Raw genomic sequence first — 20,853 nt, forward strand, 5'->3', positions numbered from 1 at the left:
TAAAACTTATTCACCGTTTAAAAAAAAACATTTGCCATTATATGTCGTCACAAATATAATTTAGTTAAATTAAACCATACCTTCAACAAACTAATTCTGACGCAATGAATTCGAAGAAATAAATTCTCTGAATTGGAATAGATTGGGGGAAAAAATGTTTGTGTTTTCCGTTTGGATTTCTGAATTTCCAAAATATTTATTTTCAAGTCGTCATTATAACTGATTTCGATTGATATAAAAGGCGCTCAGAGTTGGATGTTTAAATCATATCGAGTTACAGTTTCTAATAAGTGAGAAGCAAAAAAAATCAAAAATGAAAAACTTCATCGTTTTCCTCTGTGTAATTACAATCGCTGTAAGTTTCTTAAAAAATATCTGGCAATGTTCCAGTATTACAGTTTACTGTGCAAAAATGCTGACGTAAAACCTTTCTATCCTTTTTAATAGGCAGTGTCAGCACATCATGGTCAACGCCGTGGTCAACATGGGGGTTTTCCACATCACGGTCACGTTAATGGCCATCATAACAACAGTGGAGGTATACCATGCATCGAGAAAATAGTGGAAGCTATCAAAGCTGCTCTAGCTGCTAATAATCTACCGGCTCAGTCTACTACATCAGCACCAGCTGAATCATCTACTTCAGCTGCTCCAAGCGAATCGTCTACATCAGCCCCAGCTGAATCCACTTCGGACGCTCCCAGTGAATCTTCTACATCAGCCCCAGCTGAATCCTCACCGGATGCTCCCAGCGAATCTTCTACATCAGAACCAGCTGAATCCACTTCGGCTGCTCCAAGCGAATCTTCTACATCAGCACCACCTGAATCCACTTCGGCTGCCCCAAGCGAATCTTCTACATCAGCACCAGCTGAATCATCCACTCCTGCTGCTCCATAATTTGTGTGGCAATCATGTATTTTATAGACAATAAAATTATTTATTAACTCCCAACTATCGAATTTAATCTGTCAAATTATTTGTAATACTAAAATACCGAACCATCCGATGTACAGACAATCGAACATGTGAGCTTCATCATCTTTCTGTTTGATACTTTTTTTTTCAGTTTCACCTCCCAATTTAGCACTTAGTGAAGTACCAAATTCAATTTGGTTTTCGATATGTCATTTCTTCATCTGATTGGGTTGTTTTACAAGTCTCTCTTTCCGCAGATCATTTTATTTTTAGTAGACGCAAAATTCATTTTTCAATTCAATTTTGATACTTTGGCAAAATTTCATATTTTCCGTATTTTCGTACAGAGTATTTGTGAAGTATCATTCAACGGAAATTATACAGAAATATAGTAAACGCTTTAACAACTGCACTGTAAATAACACACTTAATACACAATTTACTTGTCATCCTCGCGAAAATATTCGACACATAGGAAATAACGTAAATTTGCATTTTCTCCGTTGTAGTCGAATTTCATGAGGAAAGGACACAGGTATTTGAAGCGTTTGTTATTGTTATTGGTATCCCTATCATACATTGCACATGGAACTAAAGTGTTGTCTAGATTTTTTTTATATCTTCACAAAAAAATCATCGGAAAATCTTCACTCTGTTTACTCATCGCTTACGTTACAATGGAAAGAGAAAGAGAGATTCGCTCTTTCATGTTTGTTTTCTTAACTGTGAGTAAACGGAGTAAAATTAGTTATCACTTTACGGAACTACGCGGGTGTTGTGTCTGAATGCACTTCAAGCATGAGTGGTACTCTAAATAGAGTACAGAAACTGAACAGTGTATCGAACACATTTTCGTACTGTAAAAACATTTGGATTATTTTTTATGTAATATATTTGGCAGCTGTCATTATAGGCCTTGTTATGCTGGAGGTGCGTTGGTCTGAACCACATTTCACTCCCTGATGAATACTAATTTCATTGAAATTGTGATTACAAACCATTGGTTGAAAAACACCTTAGATATCTCTTTACGTTTCGTGACCGTTGGATTCAAGTATTGGTAGGCTGAAGTAGCCATTTTTCTCTTTCATAGAGGTCAATTGAAAAATTAGCACAAGCTGAGATCTTGAGAGAGATAATTTTTTAATGGAATTAGTCTATCGTAATGGCATAGCTCAACAGTCAACAGCAGTCGAGTTGAAGAGCATATTAGAAAAGCCAATCAATGCTTGAATGGTCGAGAAACGTAGTATAGAGAGTTATCTAAGGTATCTTTCAACCAATGATTTGTAGAGTGGCACATAACATTTACTCAGCTTACACCGTGAAAATTTAATTATTAAAATTTCATTTTTATATCGGCATGCCTCAAGTTTAGAGTGAAAATTAAAAGTTGTTTGTCTGTAGACAGACATCGACACATACCATAACCTATTTGTTTTTTTTTAAAGATTTATGAAATTGAATTTTCATGAAAACAACGATTATAATCTGAAAACATTTTGTAGACAAAAATATTTTGATGGTACCGTACTGTGGCATCTGTTTAATGCTTAATTTACAACAAATTAGTGTACCTACCTCATCAAAAACTTTTGTCACAAAATCTAAAAAATTTCCACACGAAAATAGATCGCAAATAGAAAAGCACAGCTGTGTTTGCTAACGGTAAACAAAAAAACATTCGATTTTAATTAACCGGTAAGACGTCATCAAAAAACATAATAGGACTGTGTACATGATGTCAATGATAATTCGTTCAGTTGTAAATTAGAATTTCGGATGTAATGAAGCTATTTTCGTCTTGTAACGTCTTTGTGACTAAGTAAATTTACATTTTGCCCTACGTATCAACTAATACGCAGACCATTGAGCCAGTGCCGCCTTTTCCATATGGGCCAAATGGGTAAATGCACGTGGCACCCAAAGCGAAGCAGAAGAAAATGACGCCCGTGGTCCTTACTCAATTGGCGCCTATTTTCCCAATTGCCCGATGGCGCCCAAAAGCTAAAAGCGGCACTGCCATTGACTTATTCTAAAACCCTAAAATCACATCGCTTTTTTGAGAAAATCGACTGAAATATCTATTTACGGAGGGTACTAAGCAGTTCTTTATTGAAAAATGAGAAAAAGGTGCACATTTCGGCTTCCAGCAGTACTTTCTCTAGAAAATCAAACTACTTTTAATAAGGTGGTGAAAGTGTCAATTAGCCTCTGGAGTTTACATGTGAATTACAGCGTAGTCCGCGTAGTCATTCAAAATGTAGACTACTGTTTGTAGAATACAAAGAAATAAGGTGTGAATTTGACACAGAGAGCTGAGAGTTTGTTTCCTAGAGAGAGTATTGGCTCCAACTTACTCACGTAAGGAAAGTTACAATCTTTTATTGGCTTGTTCATTCTCTTTAGCTCACTGCAACTCCATATCTTTCCATTTTAAAGCTTTAGGTCATATCATTTGTTTTTTGTTGACGGTGTCTCCGCTTGTCAGCAATTTTTCTATAGTTCAATATGGCGCTTTTGTTGTTGTCAGTTTTAAGTTTCACGAAACGACCGTATTCCAGCTATGAAATTAAAGGTGTCGCTTTTGTAGTTTTCAGTATTTAAACTAGTACTGTGTGACATGCTCTATAGGGGGCATCAATACCGAACCTGTTTTTATTGTTTTCCGTCTTATTTATCTAATACAACACGCACGGGGTCCACAGTTTAGGCTTGCAATTTCATTAGCAACACTATGTTTCTGTCAATCAGATTTGTCCAAAATAACAGCATCTGACTGAATTGGTTCCTTGCATTGATTTGTGGCTGTGATAGTATCTACGAGCGACGTCTCTGGTTCTCCCGTTGTGTGTTATATGTCTTACGCGTGTTGTCTTTTGACGTTCTATGCCTGACATTCACAAAGGAAGTCTTGTGCGACTGACATTTAGAAGAAATTTAGAGTTTTTCTTACTAATTTTTATGCGGCACTTGGCTTAACGTTAAGTAAGGATATTTAGCCAGTAATAGATCATTGTCAATGTCGTTTGAGACGTCAAATGAGCTGTCATTTTCACAAAGCTAACCACAATGTTACAAAAATTCATATGGAGCTGTCATTGTTTGAGGTTAGCTTTGTGAAATTGACAACTCATTTGACACTATTTTGAGAGAAGAACAGTTATTTGACACTGATCTATTCTTGAACAAAGTTGCTCTTATTATGTTTATTATGTCCTTATAGTCCGAGTGTGGTGTACTACAAGCTGGTTTTGGAGAGATTAGCTTACTTGTTACTCCTATTTTAGATCGTTCAACTTAGGTTAAATGGAAAGTTCAACAGTTAGACTGCAACATGTGCGTAAAGACATTCTTATGAGACATTATGACTGATGTGTCGAGCAAGCCCCTTATTTGAAATTCGGTTCTGCTTGGTTTTCAATGCATTTTTAGGCAAACACTTTTGATTTTCTGTTGCAAGAACCTAACTTACAGTCAAGAGAATAAGTTTTCCATAGCCGAATACAATGGGATATTGCTAGAGACGAATAGACTTTCTTTCCAGAAAAAATAGATGTGTACTTTGGTTGGGATGAATCTCTTGCAACTTTCAACCTTATTTTTAGTATAGATAAATTTTGGATTAAGCAAATAATTTGCAAAAGCTTTCCATCATTCTACAAAAAACATTGTTTCCATGTCGTCATTAATTTATGAAATTCGGCTTTTTAATGAATGTATTCAGTAACTGAATTTCAGTTATCTGCCTATAAATGTGAATTACCTTAACAGACGTTTTTTCTGTTTCTCTCTTTTTTTTGCAAAAATATTTATATTTCATGGCGTCATTTAGCTGATTTCAATTCATATATAAGACGCTTCAAGTTGGGTGTTAGGTGTCATAACGAGTTAGAGTTTCTAATAAGTGAAAAGCAAGAAAAAATCTGATAAAAATGAAAAACTTATTCATTTTCCTCTGTGTCATTGCAGTCACTGTAAGTTTGAACTTATAATTTATAAGATGTTATTTCTGAGTATTACACTTTAATAGGCTGCGTCAGCGCATCATGGGCAACGTCGGGATCAAAACAATGGCCAACGTCGTGGTCAATACAATGGACATCATCGTGGTCGAAACTTCGAACATCACAGTCGGAATAAAAACCATGCTCCACACGATTTTATGACAACAGGATCCCCAAGCGACTATTACACATCAACAGCATCTCCAAGCGACTATTACACATCAACAGCATCTCCAAGCGACAATTACTCAACAGTATTCCCAAGTGACTATTACTCAACAGGATCCCCAAGCGACTATTACACATCAACAGCATCCCCAAATGACTACTACTCAACAGGATACCCAAGCGACTATTACTCAACAGGAGTCCCAAGTGACTATTACTCAACAGGATCCCCAAGTGACTATTACTCAACAGGATCCCCAAGCGACTATTACACATCAACAGCATCTCCAAACGACAATTACTCAACAGTATCCCCCAGCGACTATTACACATCAACAGCATCTCCAAGCGACAATTACTCAACAGGATCCCCCAGCGACTATTACACATCAACAGCATCTCCAAGCGACTATTACTCAACAGGATCTCCAATTGACTATTACTCAACAGGATCTCCAAGCGACTATTACACATCAACAGCATCTCCAAGCGACAATTACTCAACAGGATCCCCCAGCGACTATTACACATCAACAGCATCTCCAAGCGACTATTACTCAACAGGATCCCCAATTGACTATTACTCAACAGGATCCCCAAGCGAGTATTACACATCAACAGCATCCCCAAGTGACTATTACTCAACAGGATCCCCAAGTGACTATTACACATCAACAGCATCTCCAAGCGACTATTACTCAACAGGAGTCCCAAGTGACTATTACTCAACAGGATCCCCAAGCGAGTATTACACATCAACAGCATCTCCAAGCGACAATTACTCAACAGGATCCCCCAGCGACTATTACACATCAACAGCATCTCCAAGCGACTATTACTCAACAGGATCTCCAAGTGACTATTACTCAACAGGATCTCCAAGCGACTATTACACATCAACAGCATCTCCAAGCGACAATTACTCAACAGGATCCCCCAGCGACTATTACACATCAACAGCATCTCCAAGCGACTATTATTCAACATGATCCCCAATTGACTATTACTCAACAGGATCCCCAAGCGAGTATTACACATCAACAGCATCCCCAAGTGACTATTACTCAACAGGATCCCCAAGCGAGTATTACACATCAACAGCATCTCCAAGCGACAATTACTCAACAGGATCCCCCAGCGACTATTACACATCAACAGCATCTCCAAGCGACTATTACTCAACAGGATCTCCAAGTGACTATTACTCAACAGGATCTCCAAGCGACTATTACACATCAACAGCATCTCCAAGCGACAATTACTCAACAGGATCCCCCAGCGACTATTACACATCAACAGCATCTCCAAGCGACTATTATTCAACAGGATCCCCAATTGACTATTACTCAACAGGATCCCCAAGCGAGTATTACACATCAACAGCATCCCCAAGTGACTATTACTCAACAGGATCCCCAAGTGACTATTACTCAACAGGATCCCCAAGCGACTATTACACATCAACAGCATCCCCAAATGACTATTACTCAACAGGATCCCCAAGCGACTATTACACATCAACAGAATCTCCAAGCGACTATTACTCAACAGGAGTCCCGAGTGACTATTACTCAACAGGATCCCCAGGCGACTATTACTCAACAGGATCCCCAAGTGACTATTACACATCAACAGCATCTCCAAGTGACTATTACTCAACAGGATCGCCAAGTGACTATTACTCAACAGGATCCCCCAGCGACTATTACTCAACAGGATCCCCAAGTGACTATTACTCAACAGGATCCCCAAGTGACTATTACTCAACAGGATCCCCAAGTGACTATTACTCAACAGGATCCCCAAGCGACTATTACACATCAACAGCATCCCCAAATGACTATTACACATCAACAGCATCCCCAAATGACTATTATACATCAACAGCATCTTCAAGCGACAATTACTCAACAGGATCCCCTAGCGACTATTACACCACAAGTTCGCCTATTATTGCAGCATAATCTGTATAATTGATTAATAGAGAACGACCAAATATAACTTTTTCAACTGACCGCAATGCTAATTTGAATTATGTTGTCAGCTTCCAGAATTTGAAATTGTATCGAAAAATAAGGAATTTCCGCTTTGAGTCGATATTTATTGTGTTTTTGACAGTCATTTATTTTGTCAACTGACTATGGTGTGAATGTTGTTGATGCGAGGCGTAGCCGAAGTCAATAAACACACGAAAACAAAACTTTTTATTTTTATCCCGAGTTATGTAATGGGTTTTACATGCTGAGGGCGTTGAAACATGAAAAGTACGGTTTTCAACGTATGCAGCATGAAAAAACTCTTTTGTGCCACCGAGAATTGAAATACGACTCTTTTCAGCACTCATTTTAGTGTTGTAAAGTGACTTATTTCAGCACCCGTTTGATGTGATATTACAACACTCAAAGCAGTGTTGAAATGGAATTTGTATGAGTTGTTACAGCATTCTTTTGAGAAAATGCAAAGCAATGTGATCGATCAAATTTGAAGAGTGATTGTTTACAATGAAAATTATGATTTTTTGTGCTCTTGTCTATTTCAATTCTCGGTTGGCACAAAGCATGATGTGTTACACGTATTGTAATGAGATTTTTTCAGCACACGACCCAATTTTCCTTGAAAACTTGGGTCTAGTGCTGAAAAAATCAACATTACAATACTTGTAACACAACATACTATTTTTGCTCTTGTCTATTTCAAGTCTCGGTTGGCACAAAGCATGATGTGTTACACGTATTGTAATGAGATTTTTTCAGCACACGACCCAATTTTCCTTACTCGCTCCGCTCGTAGGACCCGAAAAGTGCGAATTCGTTGTTATTAAGTATTTTTTTCTGAGCAGGGTAGTGACACACAATTAGTATTTGCTGATAATTTTTGTAGAATAGCCTGCCAAGCTCACGATGTTGTGAATGCCCTTCAACTACTCCAATGTGTATATTTTAAACCCTATTTTTGGACTAACTTCAAACATACTAACTTACTAACCTACGTTCCATTCGTGTCAAGTGACTCCATGATGTTCCATAGTTCCATCGCAACTTATAATTTTTTACGTGTTTCCATCGTAACTTGTTCGTTTTCTGGACTGTCATTTTTGAGGTAATTAGAGGTAACAACTGATGAACTGATCATCCATTATTGGTCCTCCAACTTACAAGTCATTGAAATCTGTACACTTAAGAATGTCCTCTAAGTTCTTCTAGATTTTATATACTCCGCTTACCCCATACGTTGAATTTCAAAAGCATAACTTTCTCGCTAACCTTTTACCATCTCACTGAACGTCGAGTAATTATTAATTAAAATTTTCGTAATAATTAATAATTATTAATTTCGATGTGTACAACAAACAAAAGACCTTTTTGATTTCAACATTTTTTTTTTATTTTGCAATTTTACTTACAAATCAAAGACAACTAACTAAAAGTCCATACAATTTTTTTCTCTTTATTATTTTTTGGCATTCTAATAATCTAACGATGAATGGTTGATAGGTTGATTGTTATAAGGCCACTCTTATCCCCCGAAGAAAATGGTTTTGTTGATGGGTGTGCATCGACAATCACTCTCGCTCTCTGTGGTGAAACTGCATGATGTGCATGAACACTTTGCCAACCGGTTGTCAAACTGACGATTGATGGGGTGGTTGTGAAATGTTTGTATCGGAGCGGGCTGTTTTGGCGGGTTGTTTTTGATTTATTTGCGGAATAAGTTGTACCATTTCATTCAAAGTAAAGATGAGTTCGAGGATGATTTTAGACCTATTGATCAAACAAAAATAAGTGTTCCGTTTCTCCAATTGGGGGTCAATCGTAAAAATTATTTTTTTGGTTTTTTTTTTGTAGATAAAACTTAGAATTAATTTCAATCCTCGAGCAGATTCTTTTTATTATTTTTTTTGCTCTGATTTCTTTTTTCTTCTTTTTTTCGTTTCATTTTTTTTTTCTTATCGACTATGACAAAATGGCAGCCTTATATCTATCACAGATTTCGTATAAATATATTTTTAATCATTTAAACAAAACAATTAGTCAAAGTATACAATTTGTGAAATGATATGATGAAATCTTTGTTATTTATTCGGCTTAAACAGTAAAAAAGCGAAATGATCAAAAGTGATCATTCGATCAACTTCCAAACAAAATATATTTTCAAAAATGAAAAATTAAAAAATTTCTTATATTTTTAGCCTTTCCTTAAAAACTAAACTTTCAGTTCGTTTCTTAAACACTTAGGAATGTTCATCACTATAAATTTATTTTACATTCTAGCGGGCGATAAAGTTCACTTTAAGTCACTGTTTGTGACAGTGAAAATGACCTTACCGCCCACTAGCATGTAAAATAACTCATTCAATTGTTTGTAAACTATTGTTTTGATTTGTGTGAATACTTCACTCGCCTTCGGCTCGTTCCGCAACACCCACGCTTTCCAAAACAACAAATTTTACAAGCAGGTACGTAGTATTCTATATCACAGTTATAAAATCAATAATTGCACTTGGAATTCGGTTAGTATAACAATTACAATAAATAATCAGATTTACCCTCCGAATATGCTGTCGTATGACATATACTTTTATCCAATTATCTTATTTTATTTGACATCGGATATTATGCTGAGGTAAATTAATGCGAAATCATAAAAAAAATATTTGGATTGGATTCGATTGGGATTAATGAGTTAAATATTTGCGAAACGAAAATATGGGAAAATCGGAACGATGATTGTCTAAATTGAGGTTTGAATTTGTTGTTCATAATTTTCGATTGCTTAACTATGATTACAATTAGTATTGAGTGACGAGGGATAATTTTTGTTGTCACTTCCGACACTACTTCAAAGTTAAACATTTGTTTGTATACATAAGGCGGAGGGTTTGTAAATTTCGTTGAGGATTTTCTTAATTTTTTTTCTTATGTATTTTCATTGAGAAATACGTTTCTCAAATATTTTTCTCTAAATTTCTTGAAATTTCCCAACAAATGCGTTAAATTTCTAAAGAATGTGTCAAAAATTTCTTTCTTTTTACGTTTTGAGTACAGTCAGTGGCAGTGAATTACCAGTATAAATCTGCTTCATCTCTGTAGCTAGCAGCTTCAACCGTATAAGCAAGTGGAAACAGTTTTGATTTTTTTTTTGGTTAAGTCGCAAAAAGGGATCACTTGAATTATAAGCCGACATTGAGCACCGATTTTCGCGAAATAAAATTCTCGTAAATTCTTGAAAGGAAAAGAGATTTCGAGGATTTTCCATTAATTTTACTTCTTCAAAATAGGATCTTCATCCGAGGTTTAACGGTTCGAGTCATTTGACTTATAGAACTTATAGAGTGTACTGAGGGAACGCAGTCAACTCAATAACAATAGGGACGGCTCAGTGTAAACAAGCGGTATTGTTATTGAGTTGGCTGCGTCCCCTCAAAGCGCTCTATATACAAGAATACTTTCGGATCGTATTAATAACATCACTTTCATTTAAAAAACATCTTTTCATGGGCGTTAGGGGAACTACAAGTAAAATAGTACAGCCAGAGAGTCTTTCAGACTACAAAAATTAAACTTTAGGGTCATTGATGGATCAGATTCCATTCTCTTATTAAATACAATTACAACAAAAATGAACTTTTAGCATCAGGTAGTGTGCACCGTTCGCTCATGAACGTATTGAAGAGCGAAGACCAGTTAAATTTAATTTGACTCGAGACAGCAGTCAAAAATTAACGAACGAAAATAGAATCTAGACCTAGGCTCAGTTTCAACTTGTATGCGATTTCTCTGATTTTGAAGTGTGACCCCGAGACCAGTTAAATTCAACTGATCAAAAAGTGCTCTCCAACACTTATAGAGGTTATACGGCATTGAATTATATCAATTAAATCGAAGAACCGCGTGCAATGCGAGTAGGTACAATGACTAATTATAACAGAAATGGAAAATTCACTCAAAAAAGAAGAGTAAACCCGAGACATAGAATAGAAAGCATTAACAAAAATAGCAGACACAAGAACAGACTACCAACATTTTGATGATCTCATAATAACACGACATTGATTGTTGTTAGTTTCATGACTCATTTTTGTTATACATAGAACAAATACTGTATGTGTGTGCGACTCATTACCGACCTCATAACTATTTTTCAATAAATTGTTTAAGAAAAAACACTAAATTTTCATGACATAAATTCGAAAAAAATATTTTTATCGTAAACAGTAGACCTATAAAATGTGTTGAAAAACTAAAGTAAAATTTTATAAATCAAAATATTTGTTCACAGCTCACAATTTGTTTATGAAAATTTAACATTTTTGAACTTATAATAAAGTTAAAATTTCGCTTCATTTGGTTTAATTGTGGAAATTAAAATGGAATATTTCATTAGCTCAGTTGTTTTTCGTTTACATTTTAATTAGTCTCTCGAACTCAACATAAAATTTGTGGAAAGCAAAAAGTGTAAATATCAATGTCAGTCTATATATCCTCCTCTCTCATTGATATAAATCAACAACACTGGCCTCTACAAATCGCCTCCAAACGTCTCTGTTCTTACAGCTTAAAAGTTTTTAAAATTACAAAAGAAAATTGAAAAAAATAATAATTTTTGTTTGGTAGAAAGTAAAAAAATTTTAGCTGAAAATTCTCTGCCTAGACCTACAATTGTAGTGAAAATCTATTTACGTAAAACATTTGGGATACCTTTTCTGTTCGCCACGATTTTTTATTTTTCCACGTTTTCGTTGGTGCACCAAGACGTGCATGTATCGATTTCTTAGCATTGTCGCCCACTGATGATGGTAGTTTGTCGGTTTCTAAGAATGTGCAAAATGATTGCTTGTGTTAGACGAGATTTTGTTTGGATTCCGTTGGAAATTAGACGTCGGAATGAAGGTAGCACTTAATTGGATCTAATCGGAAGTGTCAGAGAAATTGAAATGGAGCACACGATTTTAACAATTTTAACAATTCAATGTCTTTATACCAGACCGGTCAGTGTAAACGTTCATGAGAAATTATTTTTAAATAAAACCGAAAGGAGCTAAGAACCTCGAATAGATATCTTGAACGCTAAATGTTGTTTTTGTTCAGGGTCCTTGTTTCTCTTAGTTCATAACGAACAATCGGAGAATATAAAATTGCAAAAGAATTTAACTCGGGACATTTACAGGGAAAAAAGAGAGAAGTGATTCGAAATGGGATACTGAGGTGAAGACATCTCTTGAAAATTCGGGGACATGTGAACCTGTAGAACGAAATAGCACTCAATCGACACAAAAAATGGCAAAACAGTGGCGTTGAGTATAGGGGGGCGATGGAAGCAATTGCTCCCACGGGACATCGTGGAATGAGAGGATAGTTTTAGGATTTAATTGCGGAGTAGCGACCAAAGCAGAATTCTAACATTGAGTTTGGTTAGGTGAAGTTCACAAAAATTATCTTGTCCCCATGTCGGCGCCACTGTTGCCAAAAGCTGAACTAGATTATTCAGCTATTGTTGTATTGTAGCACTAGTGTCGAATGCAATATTTTATTGATGCGTTACTGTCGAAGACTAGTCTATTTCATGAACGAATTACAATAAGATCAAGAGATTTACATGCAAGAGAGTCTAAAACATGTGTAGACCAACGGAGCAGTCACAGAAAAATGACATATTTGATTGATTTCTCGGACCTCGAGTGTCATACATTCGAATGTTCGTAGGTCTTATCCTGAAACAAAACATCCTAAAGCAGTCAGAGAACCTCAATTTCCCACCGTACAGACACCGTAAAGACACTTAGAATTAAGGATTGTGTTCGAGAGTCTTTGTGCTCGTAAGGCCATGCTACCCTTCAAGAGGTCAACTTATTTCCTCATCATTTCAGCATCATCGTCGGTGATAATAGGGTTTGATTGTTTCGGGCCAAGGCCTAATGAGAGAGACAGATATGAACGACGGCTCTCAGTCAACTATTATCTTTAAAAGACATATTTGTACGTAGGGAGGATAAGTTGTCCTATTCTTCATGTTCACAAAACTGTCGTCTCAAAAACGATAATTTACTGAATGAAAGAACACTGAACATCTGTTCATCCTACCGCAAGATTATAGAAAAGTATCAACTTTTGTTGACAGAAATGTACCCAATCCAGAGAACAATTTTAGTGAACAATGTACTACACGCGTACCAATCACCATGGAGTCCACGACAGAAAACACATTCCTACCATCTAAACCATACCTTCGTCGATCGGATCGTCGACAGTGGACTCTGCAGGTCGTTTTAACACAATCAGCTTCTTGTCTCCGGCCTTCTCCTTGATCGGTGAGACTCTGCTGCTTAAGATCGGCTTTGACGATGACGTTGACTTGACGGCTTCTGTGAAATGAATTCAGTTGAATACACGGCCTTTCGACTTAAATCACTTCGAGTTGTTCACTTACCAGACTTCATTTCGCTGGGGAGTACTTGAAACGTTGACTTGAACATCGATTTCTCATCTTTTTTCTTTTCTTCCACCACTTTCGTTACCGCCGAGGCTGTCGACGACACATATCTGGATTTGTAACTACTTCGACTACTGTCACCGTATCGGCTGTCCTCGTTACGACTACTGCCATATTTTTTGCTCCGATCGTCTTTCCGACTGCTGTAGTTGGAGCCTCGTTTGTACCTATCCTCTCTATGACTAGATGACGAATTCCTATCCGCTTTCACTTCGTTCAATTCACCTAACGTCGAAGCGGTTGCATTTCCTAACTTCGAAAACGAGACCGTTGCCGCTGTATTCGATCGGGCATTTTTGCTGGAATTCGATTTGAATCGTCCCTCGTTCTCCGATTCACTTTCTTCGGATGCAAACAAGTCAATTCCATCGTCTTCCTCGTCGCTCGATTTATCGTCGTCACTCGATGCTGACATTTCATTTTCGACACTTTCAGTTGACTTTTCACTAGTTGGTTCTGGTTTATCTGTTGTTGTGTCGGTAGTCTTCTCGGTCTTATTCTTTTCCACCGTTGGGGAGGGCTTTTTGTCTACCCCACTTTGCGGAACAGCATTTTGTGTCTTCTCCACCTTCTTCTTATTTGTCGGACTCTGTGGCGGAGTCAATTTCCGTTTGCTACGGTTCGAACCTCGGTTGCTGTTATTTTTCCGATTGTACAGTGGAGAACGACGCTTGATCAAGCGTTCGTTCCGACTCGGACGACTCGCCACGTTTTTATTCGGCGACCTCGATCTGGATCGTTTGGAATTAATTGGCGACTTGGAACGCTTGATTGGTTGATGGCCATTGTTACGAGGTGACAATGACCGTCTGGCTAACTGTTTCCGATTGTATGACCGACTTTGCGATGGTGAGTAGCGTCGGTGACCTTTCTGACTATGCGAGTACCTTCCTGCAGGTGATCGATTTCGCGAGTATGGTGACGGCGGATGACGATCCGTTGCGGTTCTGTGCGGTGATCCGGACAGACTTTTTCGCAACGGCGATTTTCGAACTTTCAGCTGTGGAGGTGACCTCGATTTTCTCGATAGTTGAGGTGGAGATTTAGAGTTAGGCAACGGCGATCGTCGATAAATTTGTGGCGATTTCTCCCTGTGGATCGGTGACCTACTTCCGCTTCTGTTTTCATAGTGAGGTCTTGTGTTGACATGTTTGTATGGTGGTGGCGACACTGACCATCTGGCGGGCGTATAACGACTGGGCGGTGTGATTGGCGATCGAGAGCGATCGCGTTCCGGTGATGCTGCGTGTCCCTTTCTTCGGTTCAGTATATCGTTGTTTTGTGATACGAATGCAGCACTTCGAGGTGATAGTTGAACATTTGGTAGCATGGTTCGAGATGATGGCACTGCAACGCTGTGAAAGAGTAAATCGGAATTAAATTTGCTGCTAAAATGCTGGCAAATAGTCAAAGATAGTCTTCTTAATGTCCCTACGGAATTGATTTGCGAACAATAAATCAAACTCACCCATAAGGACCACCATATTCCGTGTCTGTCCATGGCGCTATAGCGTCTCGTCGTTGTGGTAAATACGGTTCGTTTACCGATGAATTGTCATTGGGAATCACTAGCGTTTGAATACGAGAACCAGTCGTTGGATGATTAGCAGGCGCAAAATACGGTACAGTAGCCGATGGTACTGCTATGGATTCTACAACTTTGATTGCGTTGCCAACTTTCTCTTTATTTTGTGATTTCTTTGATTGTAGCGATTTAAGCGCTGCCATGCGAAGGAATTCCAAATCGTCTTCTTCCATGGTTACAACGTTCGTAGTTTTTCGAATTAGCCGGATGTTCCTCCCTTTTAAATTTACAAAATTTTCCTATGTACGCTTGTCAATGGGTAGCCATGTTGTTGGACTTTTAATTACGACTTTTTATTATCACGTTCAATTCACTCGAAAAATCAGTTTTCCATTAACAAATATTTTGATTTTGGACGCCAGCCACTCAATTCACTTGATTGTTTGAGGTAAATTACAAAAATCCTTAACTAATTGCGGTAACAGCGAAGTTTTTAATAATAAAATCTAATCACAGCGAAACGTTTTCAACTGTTCCGAATGCGCCAACGAGTGAAATGCTGGTTTTGACAGTTCACTGACAGTTATCGATCTTGACAGTTCTCTTTGTGGACTGTGTTTGCCGTGTTCGCTTTTGTGGAACTTGATTATACACTGGTTAGATACACTGTTTACCTTTCACCATTGCTAGGTTTTCGTAATTCAATCAGTTTTGTAAGCACGACTAGTCAAATAGTCAACTAGTCGCTCCGCTCTGGCCCACTTGTTTGAATTGTCTATTATTCTGTTTCATCGTCTTATTGTTAACATTAATCAGAAGTAAGTGATTAGAATGTAGAAGGATTAGAGGACTCTTTCACTTTGGTACAAAATAAAAAAGTACGATAGCTGTCTATATGATGTTCTTCTCTTACGCTTAAGTACGAAAAGGAAGTTCCTCGATACTTACTACATTCACAAAACTCCAATTATGAATAAAATATCACGATTCGTGGGAATTAGGACCCTCGTTTCGCTGCAAACCTCCTTAAAGGTATCTGTTTGATTGTTTTTAATGTTTAATGTTCCTTACATTTGAATAACGATTCAGAAATTAGTTTTTCATAAAATTTTGTAATTGACTATCACCGTGACAGTTGACTATCACCGTGACAGTTCACTATCACCGTGACAGTTCACTATCACCGTGATAATTGACTATCACCGTGATAATTGACTACCACCGTGATAATTGACTATCACCGTGATAGTTGACTATCACCGTGATAGTTGACTATCACCGTGATAGTTGACTATCACCGTGATAGTTGACTATCACCGTGATAGTTGACTATCACCGTGATAGTTGACTATCACCGTGATAGTTGACTATCACCGTGATAGTTGACTATCACCGTGATAGTTGACTATCACCGTGATAGTTGACTATCACCGTGATAGTTGACTATCACCGTGATAGTTGACTATCACCGTGATAGTTGACTATCACCGTGATAGTTGACTATCACCGTGATAGTTGACTATCACCGTGATAGTTGACTATCACCGTGATAGTTGACTATCACCGTGATAGTTTTTTTTTTTTTTTGATAGTTGACTATCACCGTGATAGTTGACTATCACCGTGATAGTTGACTATCACCGTGATAGTTGACTATCACCGTGATAGTTGACTATCACCGTGATAGTTAACTATCACCGTGATAGTTAACTATCACCGTGATAGTTGACTATCACCGTGATAGTTGACTATCACCGTGATAGTTGACTATCACCGTGATAGTTGACTATCACCGTGATAGTTGACTATCACCGTGATAGCAGCTGACTATCACGCGTCGTGATGGCTGACTATCACCGTGATAGCTGGATATTACGAGGGGTAGTCACTGATTTACTATCGCAGTAAATCACAGTAAATCACGGTAAATCACGGTAAATCACAGTAAATCAAGTAAATCAAAAATGCATTTTCTAATAAGTTTGAATCCATTTGGTTCAATTTGTGTTAATTCATGAAAATTATCCTATATGTTTACGGCCACGATACTTCGAAATGTAGTCCAGTGACAATTAAAAAAATTTTAATTTTTTTTTTGTGATTTACTGTGATTTACTTGATTTACTGATTTACTAGTGATTACCCCCTTGGGATATTACTAACCGACAAAATCAAATTTCATTAAAGTAATCTTTTTCCATTGATTGAATTTCCAACAGTGTAAAATACTGTTTTTCTGGAATAACTTCCAGATCCTTAATCCCACATAGCCCATCTGCGAACTTAACCTCAGGAATTGAATTCTGCATCGACTAAGAAAATAAAATTAGTAATTGGTTGATAATTACTCAAGTTATCGTGTTTATAAGCAAAATATTGGGACAAACAATTCCATTTTTCATAAAATTTCATACAACCTTTATGACAAACATTTTAGGGTATTTTCCGGCATAAAACCCTTACTTACAGTCAAGGGAATTAATTCTTGAATTCTTGCTATGACGGAGAAACGTTGTTTAGGTGAAATCAAGAGAAATAGGGACTTAAAGAAAGAACAGGCCGGAATTGCCACACGTCTAAGTGTCAAAATTATTTTAGACTTTGACACTTCTCGTATCTGCTTTGTTCAAATCACATTCCTCTTTCAAAACCCGTCATAACAGTTTTCTTATATCTGAAAATAATATTTGAAAACTACACTTTACTATTTTGATCAAGGTGTAAGGAACATACCTTAGGTCGGCAACATTAAACATAACTTCATTTAAAGCTGAATTCACAGTCATCGATTTTGTCTCCGTAAACAAGACATTGCAAACAATGCAGAACATGTTAGACTATTGTTAGCACTTTCACTTACACGGAACAGAGAAAACGAAGACAAAACGGATGGGCGTCGATTCTCGTAACATTTGTAACACTAAGAATTCATAATTTGTCAGTTGCATGTTCAAAATCCCATAAGAACTGTCAAGAATCGGCGCACTGTGAATTCAACTTTATATTTGTGAATTTCAGGGAATTTTATGTCCCACAAAATGGTAACCATTTTTTACAGTGTGAAACAGTCAATGTTGAACGCTCAAGTCAACCTTTCATTCTGCAAATATAAGAAGAAGAAAACAATCGCAACTAAACGAAAAACTTCGTATCATTCTCATCAAGTAAATTCAAGAATTAAAGGCAACATCATGGTAAGTAGTGACTAAAATTGCTTTGTGACTTTAATTGCCGATATATGGAACTTGCAAGTCACAAAGAACTGTATCGGAGATGAAATTAGATGAATGTTTGGGTTTTATAACCTCTCAATACTTTCACACCCGTAGAACAGTCGGTGCATTTTGTTGTTAGATGAGGTACCGCAACGGGTTTCTAATTTCTCCGTTTTCCGAATTGCTTAAAATTTGGAACCTGATCGGATCCCTTCTATGTCTCTTTTAATTACGAAAGAGTGTTTTTCAAATTTAGTGGACACAAAACTATCGTCACAGTTAGACTGAAATGGAAATCCCAAATTCTTGTCTTCCGTTTTAGCAAGTCATTTGGAAAGGTTCTCTTACGAATTGTGGAATTGCATCAGATTTAAATTTCGTAGTTTTTACGAATTGTGGTTTCACTCTCCACCCACAGGCGCTTCAAACGCATCTACTATCTTTTCACTCCTGGAACAATTGCTACTTCATAATTGCCTGACATCCGATTTTTCTTACAGAATTCTGCACCGGAAAAATCTTACCAAATTGGCCAAGGTCCAATGGGCGCGGGTGTTGTAGCCCAGCTGTCGAGCGTCCATCCGCTGAAGTCGGCTGAAGAAAATGTAAGTAAAATTTATGCTTTGGAAAACGATGGAAAAGGAACTGCAACGACTCGAACTAGCAGAACAAAGTACAAGTGTCTGGTACCTGCAAATCAGTTGAAAATACCCCAAGTTTCCACTTAAATCTTGACTTGACTTGACTTGACTTGAATTTTACGTGATCGTAATCGATGTGATGTCCTGGGTATCCTGGCTTCTTGGATAACAATTTCCTAATTTGTTTTTTAAGCGTTCCACGAACTTCCCACTTCAGAAGCTATTTCTTCAACATTCTTGCCTTCTTTTCGAGTTGACATCAACCGATCCATTTAAATGGTTGGGTCAACTTTTAATACGTAAAACGTAAGAAACGTTAGAAAATACGGTTTTCACTTCTCGTTTAAAAAATACAGAAAGGCATTAGCAAACTTTCCGATGGAGGCGTTCTCGGTTCATTTTTGTTTTTAGAAAGAATTGGGTTCGCTTTTGATGTGAACCGGGAGCAATTGAATTTTATATTGCAAAGTTCCAGCACAATAACAGTCGAGCTTAACAAGGACTTGGAAGGGCTTGAGTGTAGTAACGAAAATATTAACCTTCTGGGATCTGAAACTGACGATATAGGGATTACCTTGATCACCAATCCAAATTTATATTTTTTTATTTTTAGTACGAGCAAAGTGTCTTCGAGCGCGATATGCAAATGCTACGCAAATTTGAAGGTCTTCATGCCCCGTTAAAATTGGCAATGGAACGTCATGCATTCAAGACTGTTGGTCGCTTAGCCTGTTTGCCATCCAGGTAAGAATTTTTCTTTTGCCGTACCATTCACACTGAACCAAATTGATAAATTTCGACAGCAATGCGCATTTGGACGTTCTAAGCGGTCGCGATGAAATGATCGACTTTACAGATTTTCTTGGTGGAGCCGAGTATTCGGAGAAGCTCACCAATCCGCATGCTGTTGTTGCGAAAAGTTTGAACATTTTGTAGGATAAGGAACCTTTTTTGTATTTTTCGGTTAGCTGTGAATGAGGCGACTTTGTTTTGATAACGGAAATAAATCGAGAGAGAAATTCAATCGCAAAACCAATTGGAGTTTTATTTCAATCATCAAAATTGGAAGAAGAAGAGGAAATTTCGCAGAAGAGAAAAGTTTTTTTTTCTATCAAATTAAACTATCTTGCAGCAGATGTGAACGTGCTGCCCGAAAGTGGAGGAAATCCTTACCCGAATCGAACTCGAAACACTATCTCCAAAATTGGGTGATTCTATCAACATCAAGAAAATTTTTTCTCTTTCATTCCTTCACTTTTTTCATTCCTTCATTCTCTTTCATTCTTATTAAACTAAATGAAAAGCTAGCTAACGTGTAGCGTGGCTCACGCATGTTTCGTTTCATTTAACCAATTGTGGAGAATATAAATAGAAAGAGAAAGAAAAAATTGTAACGTGGCTCACAATAGGATCACCCACTTATGGACCTACTTTCACTAATTACGTACTTACTTCAGAAGGTGACAGCAACGTTATTCATATTCTCTCTGCGTGCACGAGATATGCCCCCAATTCGTTCTAATTATGATATCCGAAAATTTCATTTTGTCAATGGGTGAGTTCGTCGTATGGTGATTCGGTTCAGCAGAAAGTGTCATAAACCCAGGGACTATTTTTGGGAAAAAAAATTCCCCTATTTTCCGGAATTTTCACACATTTTTCCAGATTTATTCTAAACTTCGCTAATTTTCCAGAAACAAAATGGGAAAATTTGGAAAAATTCGGGAAAATGTTTTGCCAAAAATAGCCCCTGCATCAAGCCATCCTCACTTTTATCAAAATCGGCAACAGGTCAGGTTTGACCTGGCCTGAACCTGCAACGGGAGAGCCTGAACTGAATCAGATCAGGTTCAGGTTGAATCTGAATTTTTTGTTGCCCATTTTAAGAT

General features: G+C 37.4%; 4 protein-coding genes across 7 annotated transcripts; 3 read left to right on the forward strand and 1 right to left on the reverse strand.

Annotated features, from left to right (window-relative positions):
* Window positions 1-240: 240 nt before the first annotated feature.
* LOC119079162 (myristoylated alanine-rich C-kinase substrate-like) lies at window positions 241-954 on the forward strand. The gene is made up of 2 exons (XM_037186979.1): window positions 241-355; window positions 448-954. Exons 1-2 carry the CDS (start codon window positions 314-316, stop codon window positions 898-900), a joined length of 495 nt encoding a protein of 164 aa, XP_037042874.1. The 5' UTR covers window positions 241-313; the 3' UTR covers window positions 901-954.
* A 3,824-nt stretch (window positions 955-4,778) lies between these two features.
* Window positions 4,779-7,057, forward strand: LOC119078622 (extensin-2-like). The gene is made up of 3 exons (XM_037186219.1): window positions 4,779-4,895; window positions 4,952-6,062; window positions 6,108-7,057. The coding sequence occupies exons 1-3, from the start codon at window positions 4,854-4,856 to the stop codon at window positions 7,055-7,057; spliced, it is 2,103 nt and encodes a 700-aa protein (XP_037042114.1). The 5' UTR covers window positions 4,779-4,853.
* Window positions 7,058-8,452: 1,395 nt separating this feature from the next.
* LOC119078603 (serine/arginine repetitive matrix protein 2-like) lies at window positions 8,453-15,681 on the reverse strand. Of its 4 annotated transcripts, none has more exons than XM_037186195.1 (5): window positions 15,052-15,681; window positions 13,521-14,938; window positions 13,318-13,455; window positions 11,792-11,904; window positions 8,453-8,854 (listed from the first exon to the last, which is right to left on the reverse strand). In XM_037186195.1, exons 1-5 carry the CDS (start codon window positions 15,339-15,341, stop codon window positions 8,849-8,851), a joined length of 1,965 nt encoding a protein of 654 aa, XP_037042090.1. In that variant the 5' UTR covers window positions 15,342-15,681; the 3' UTR covers window positions 8,453-8,848. The 4 variants fall into 4 exon arrangements, with proteins under 4 accessions (XP_037042090.1, XP_037042091.1, XP_037042092.1 ...); XM_037186196.1 differs by having other exon boundaries at window positions 8,453-11,647; XM_037186197.1 differs by lacking the exon at window positions 11,792-11,904.
* A 2,482-nt stretch (window positions 15,682-18,163) lies between these two features.
* LOC119078606 (proteasome maturation protein) lies at window positions 18,164-20,000 on the forward strand. The gene is made up of 4 exons (XM_037186200.1): window positions 18,164-18,302; window positions 18,824-18,928; window positions 19,578-19,708; window positions 19,768-20,000. The coding sequence occupies exons 1-4, from the start codon at window positions 18,180-18,182 to the stop codon at window positions 19,898-19,900; spliced, it is 492 nt and encodes a 163-aa protein (XP_037042095.1). The 5' UTR covers window positions 18,164-18,179; the 3' UTR covers window positions 19,901-20,000.
* The last annotated feature ends 853 nt before the right edge of the window (window positions 20,001-20,853 follow it).

This window comes from Bradysia coprophila, unplaced genomic scaffold (genome assembly GCF_014529535.1).
Source record: "Bradysia coprophila strain Holo2 unplaced genomic scaffold, BU_Bcop_v1 contig_297, whole genome shotgun sequence".
Lineage (NCBI taxonomy): Eukaryota > Metazoa > Arthropoda > Insecta > Diptera > Sciaridae > Bradysia > Bradysia coprophila.

What these genes read in the sequence shown, in the direction of transcription:
- LOC119079162 (XM_037186979.1), top strand. Translation starts at nt 314, where the DNA reads ATGAAAAACTTCATCGTTTTCCTCTGTGTAATTACAATCGCT. An exon ending in TCTGTGTAATTACAATCGCT is followed by an intron (nt 356 to 447) that starts GTAAGTTTCTTA and finishes CCTTTTTAATAG; the next exon opens with GCAGTGTCAGCACATCATGG.
- LOC119078622 (XM_037186219.1), top strand. Translation starts at nt 4,854, where the DNA reads ATGAAAAACTTATTCATTTTCCTCTGTGTCATTGCAGTCACT. An exon ending in TCTGTGTCATTGCAGTCACT is followed by an intron (nt 4,896 to 4,951) that starts GTAAGTTTGAAC and finishes ACACTTTAATAG; the next exon opens with GCTGCGTCAGCGCATCATGG. An exon ending in CACATCAACAGCATCTCCAA is followed by an intron (nt 6,063 to 6,107) that starts GCGACTATTATT and finishes ATTACTCAACAG; the next exon opens with GATCCCCAAGCGAGTATTAC.
- LOC119078603 (XM_037186194.1), bottom strand. Translation starts at nt 15,341, where the DNA reads ATGGAAGAAGACGATTTGGAATTCCTTCGCATGGCAGCGCTTAAATCG. An exon ending in CCCCAGCGAAATGAAGTCTG is followed by an intron (nt 13,456 to 13,520) that starts GTAAGTGAACAA and finishes TTCATTTCACAG; the next exon opens with AAGCCGTCAAGTCAACGTCA. An exon ending in CGACGATCCGATCGACGAAG is followed by an intron (nt 11,905 to 13,317) that starts GTATGGTTTAGA and finishes GCACATTCTTAG; the next exon opens with AAACCGACAAACTACCATCA.
- LOC119078606 (XM_037186200.1), top strand. Translation starts at nt 18,180, where the DNA reads ATGTTGAACGCTCAAGTCAACCTTTCATTCTGCAAATATAAGAAGAAG. An exon ending in TGAAGTCGGCTGAAGAAAAT is followed by an intron (nt 18,929 to 19,577) that starts GTAAGTAAAATT and finishes TTTTATTTTTAG; the next exon opens with TACGAGCAAAGTGTCTTCGA. An exon ending in TTAGCCTGTTTGCCATCCAG is followed by an intron (nt 19,709 to 19,767) that starts GTAAGAATTTTT and finishes AAATTTCGACAG; the next exon opens with CAATGCGCATTTGGACGTTC.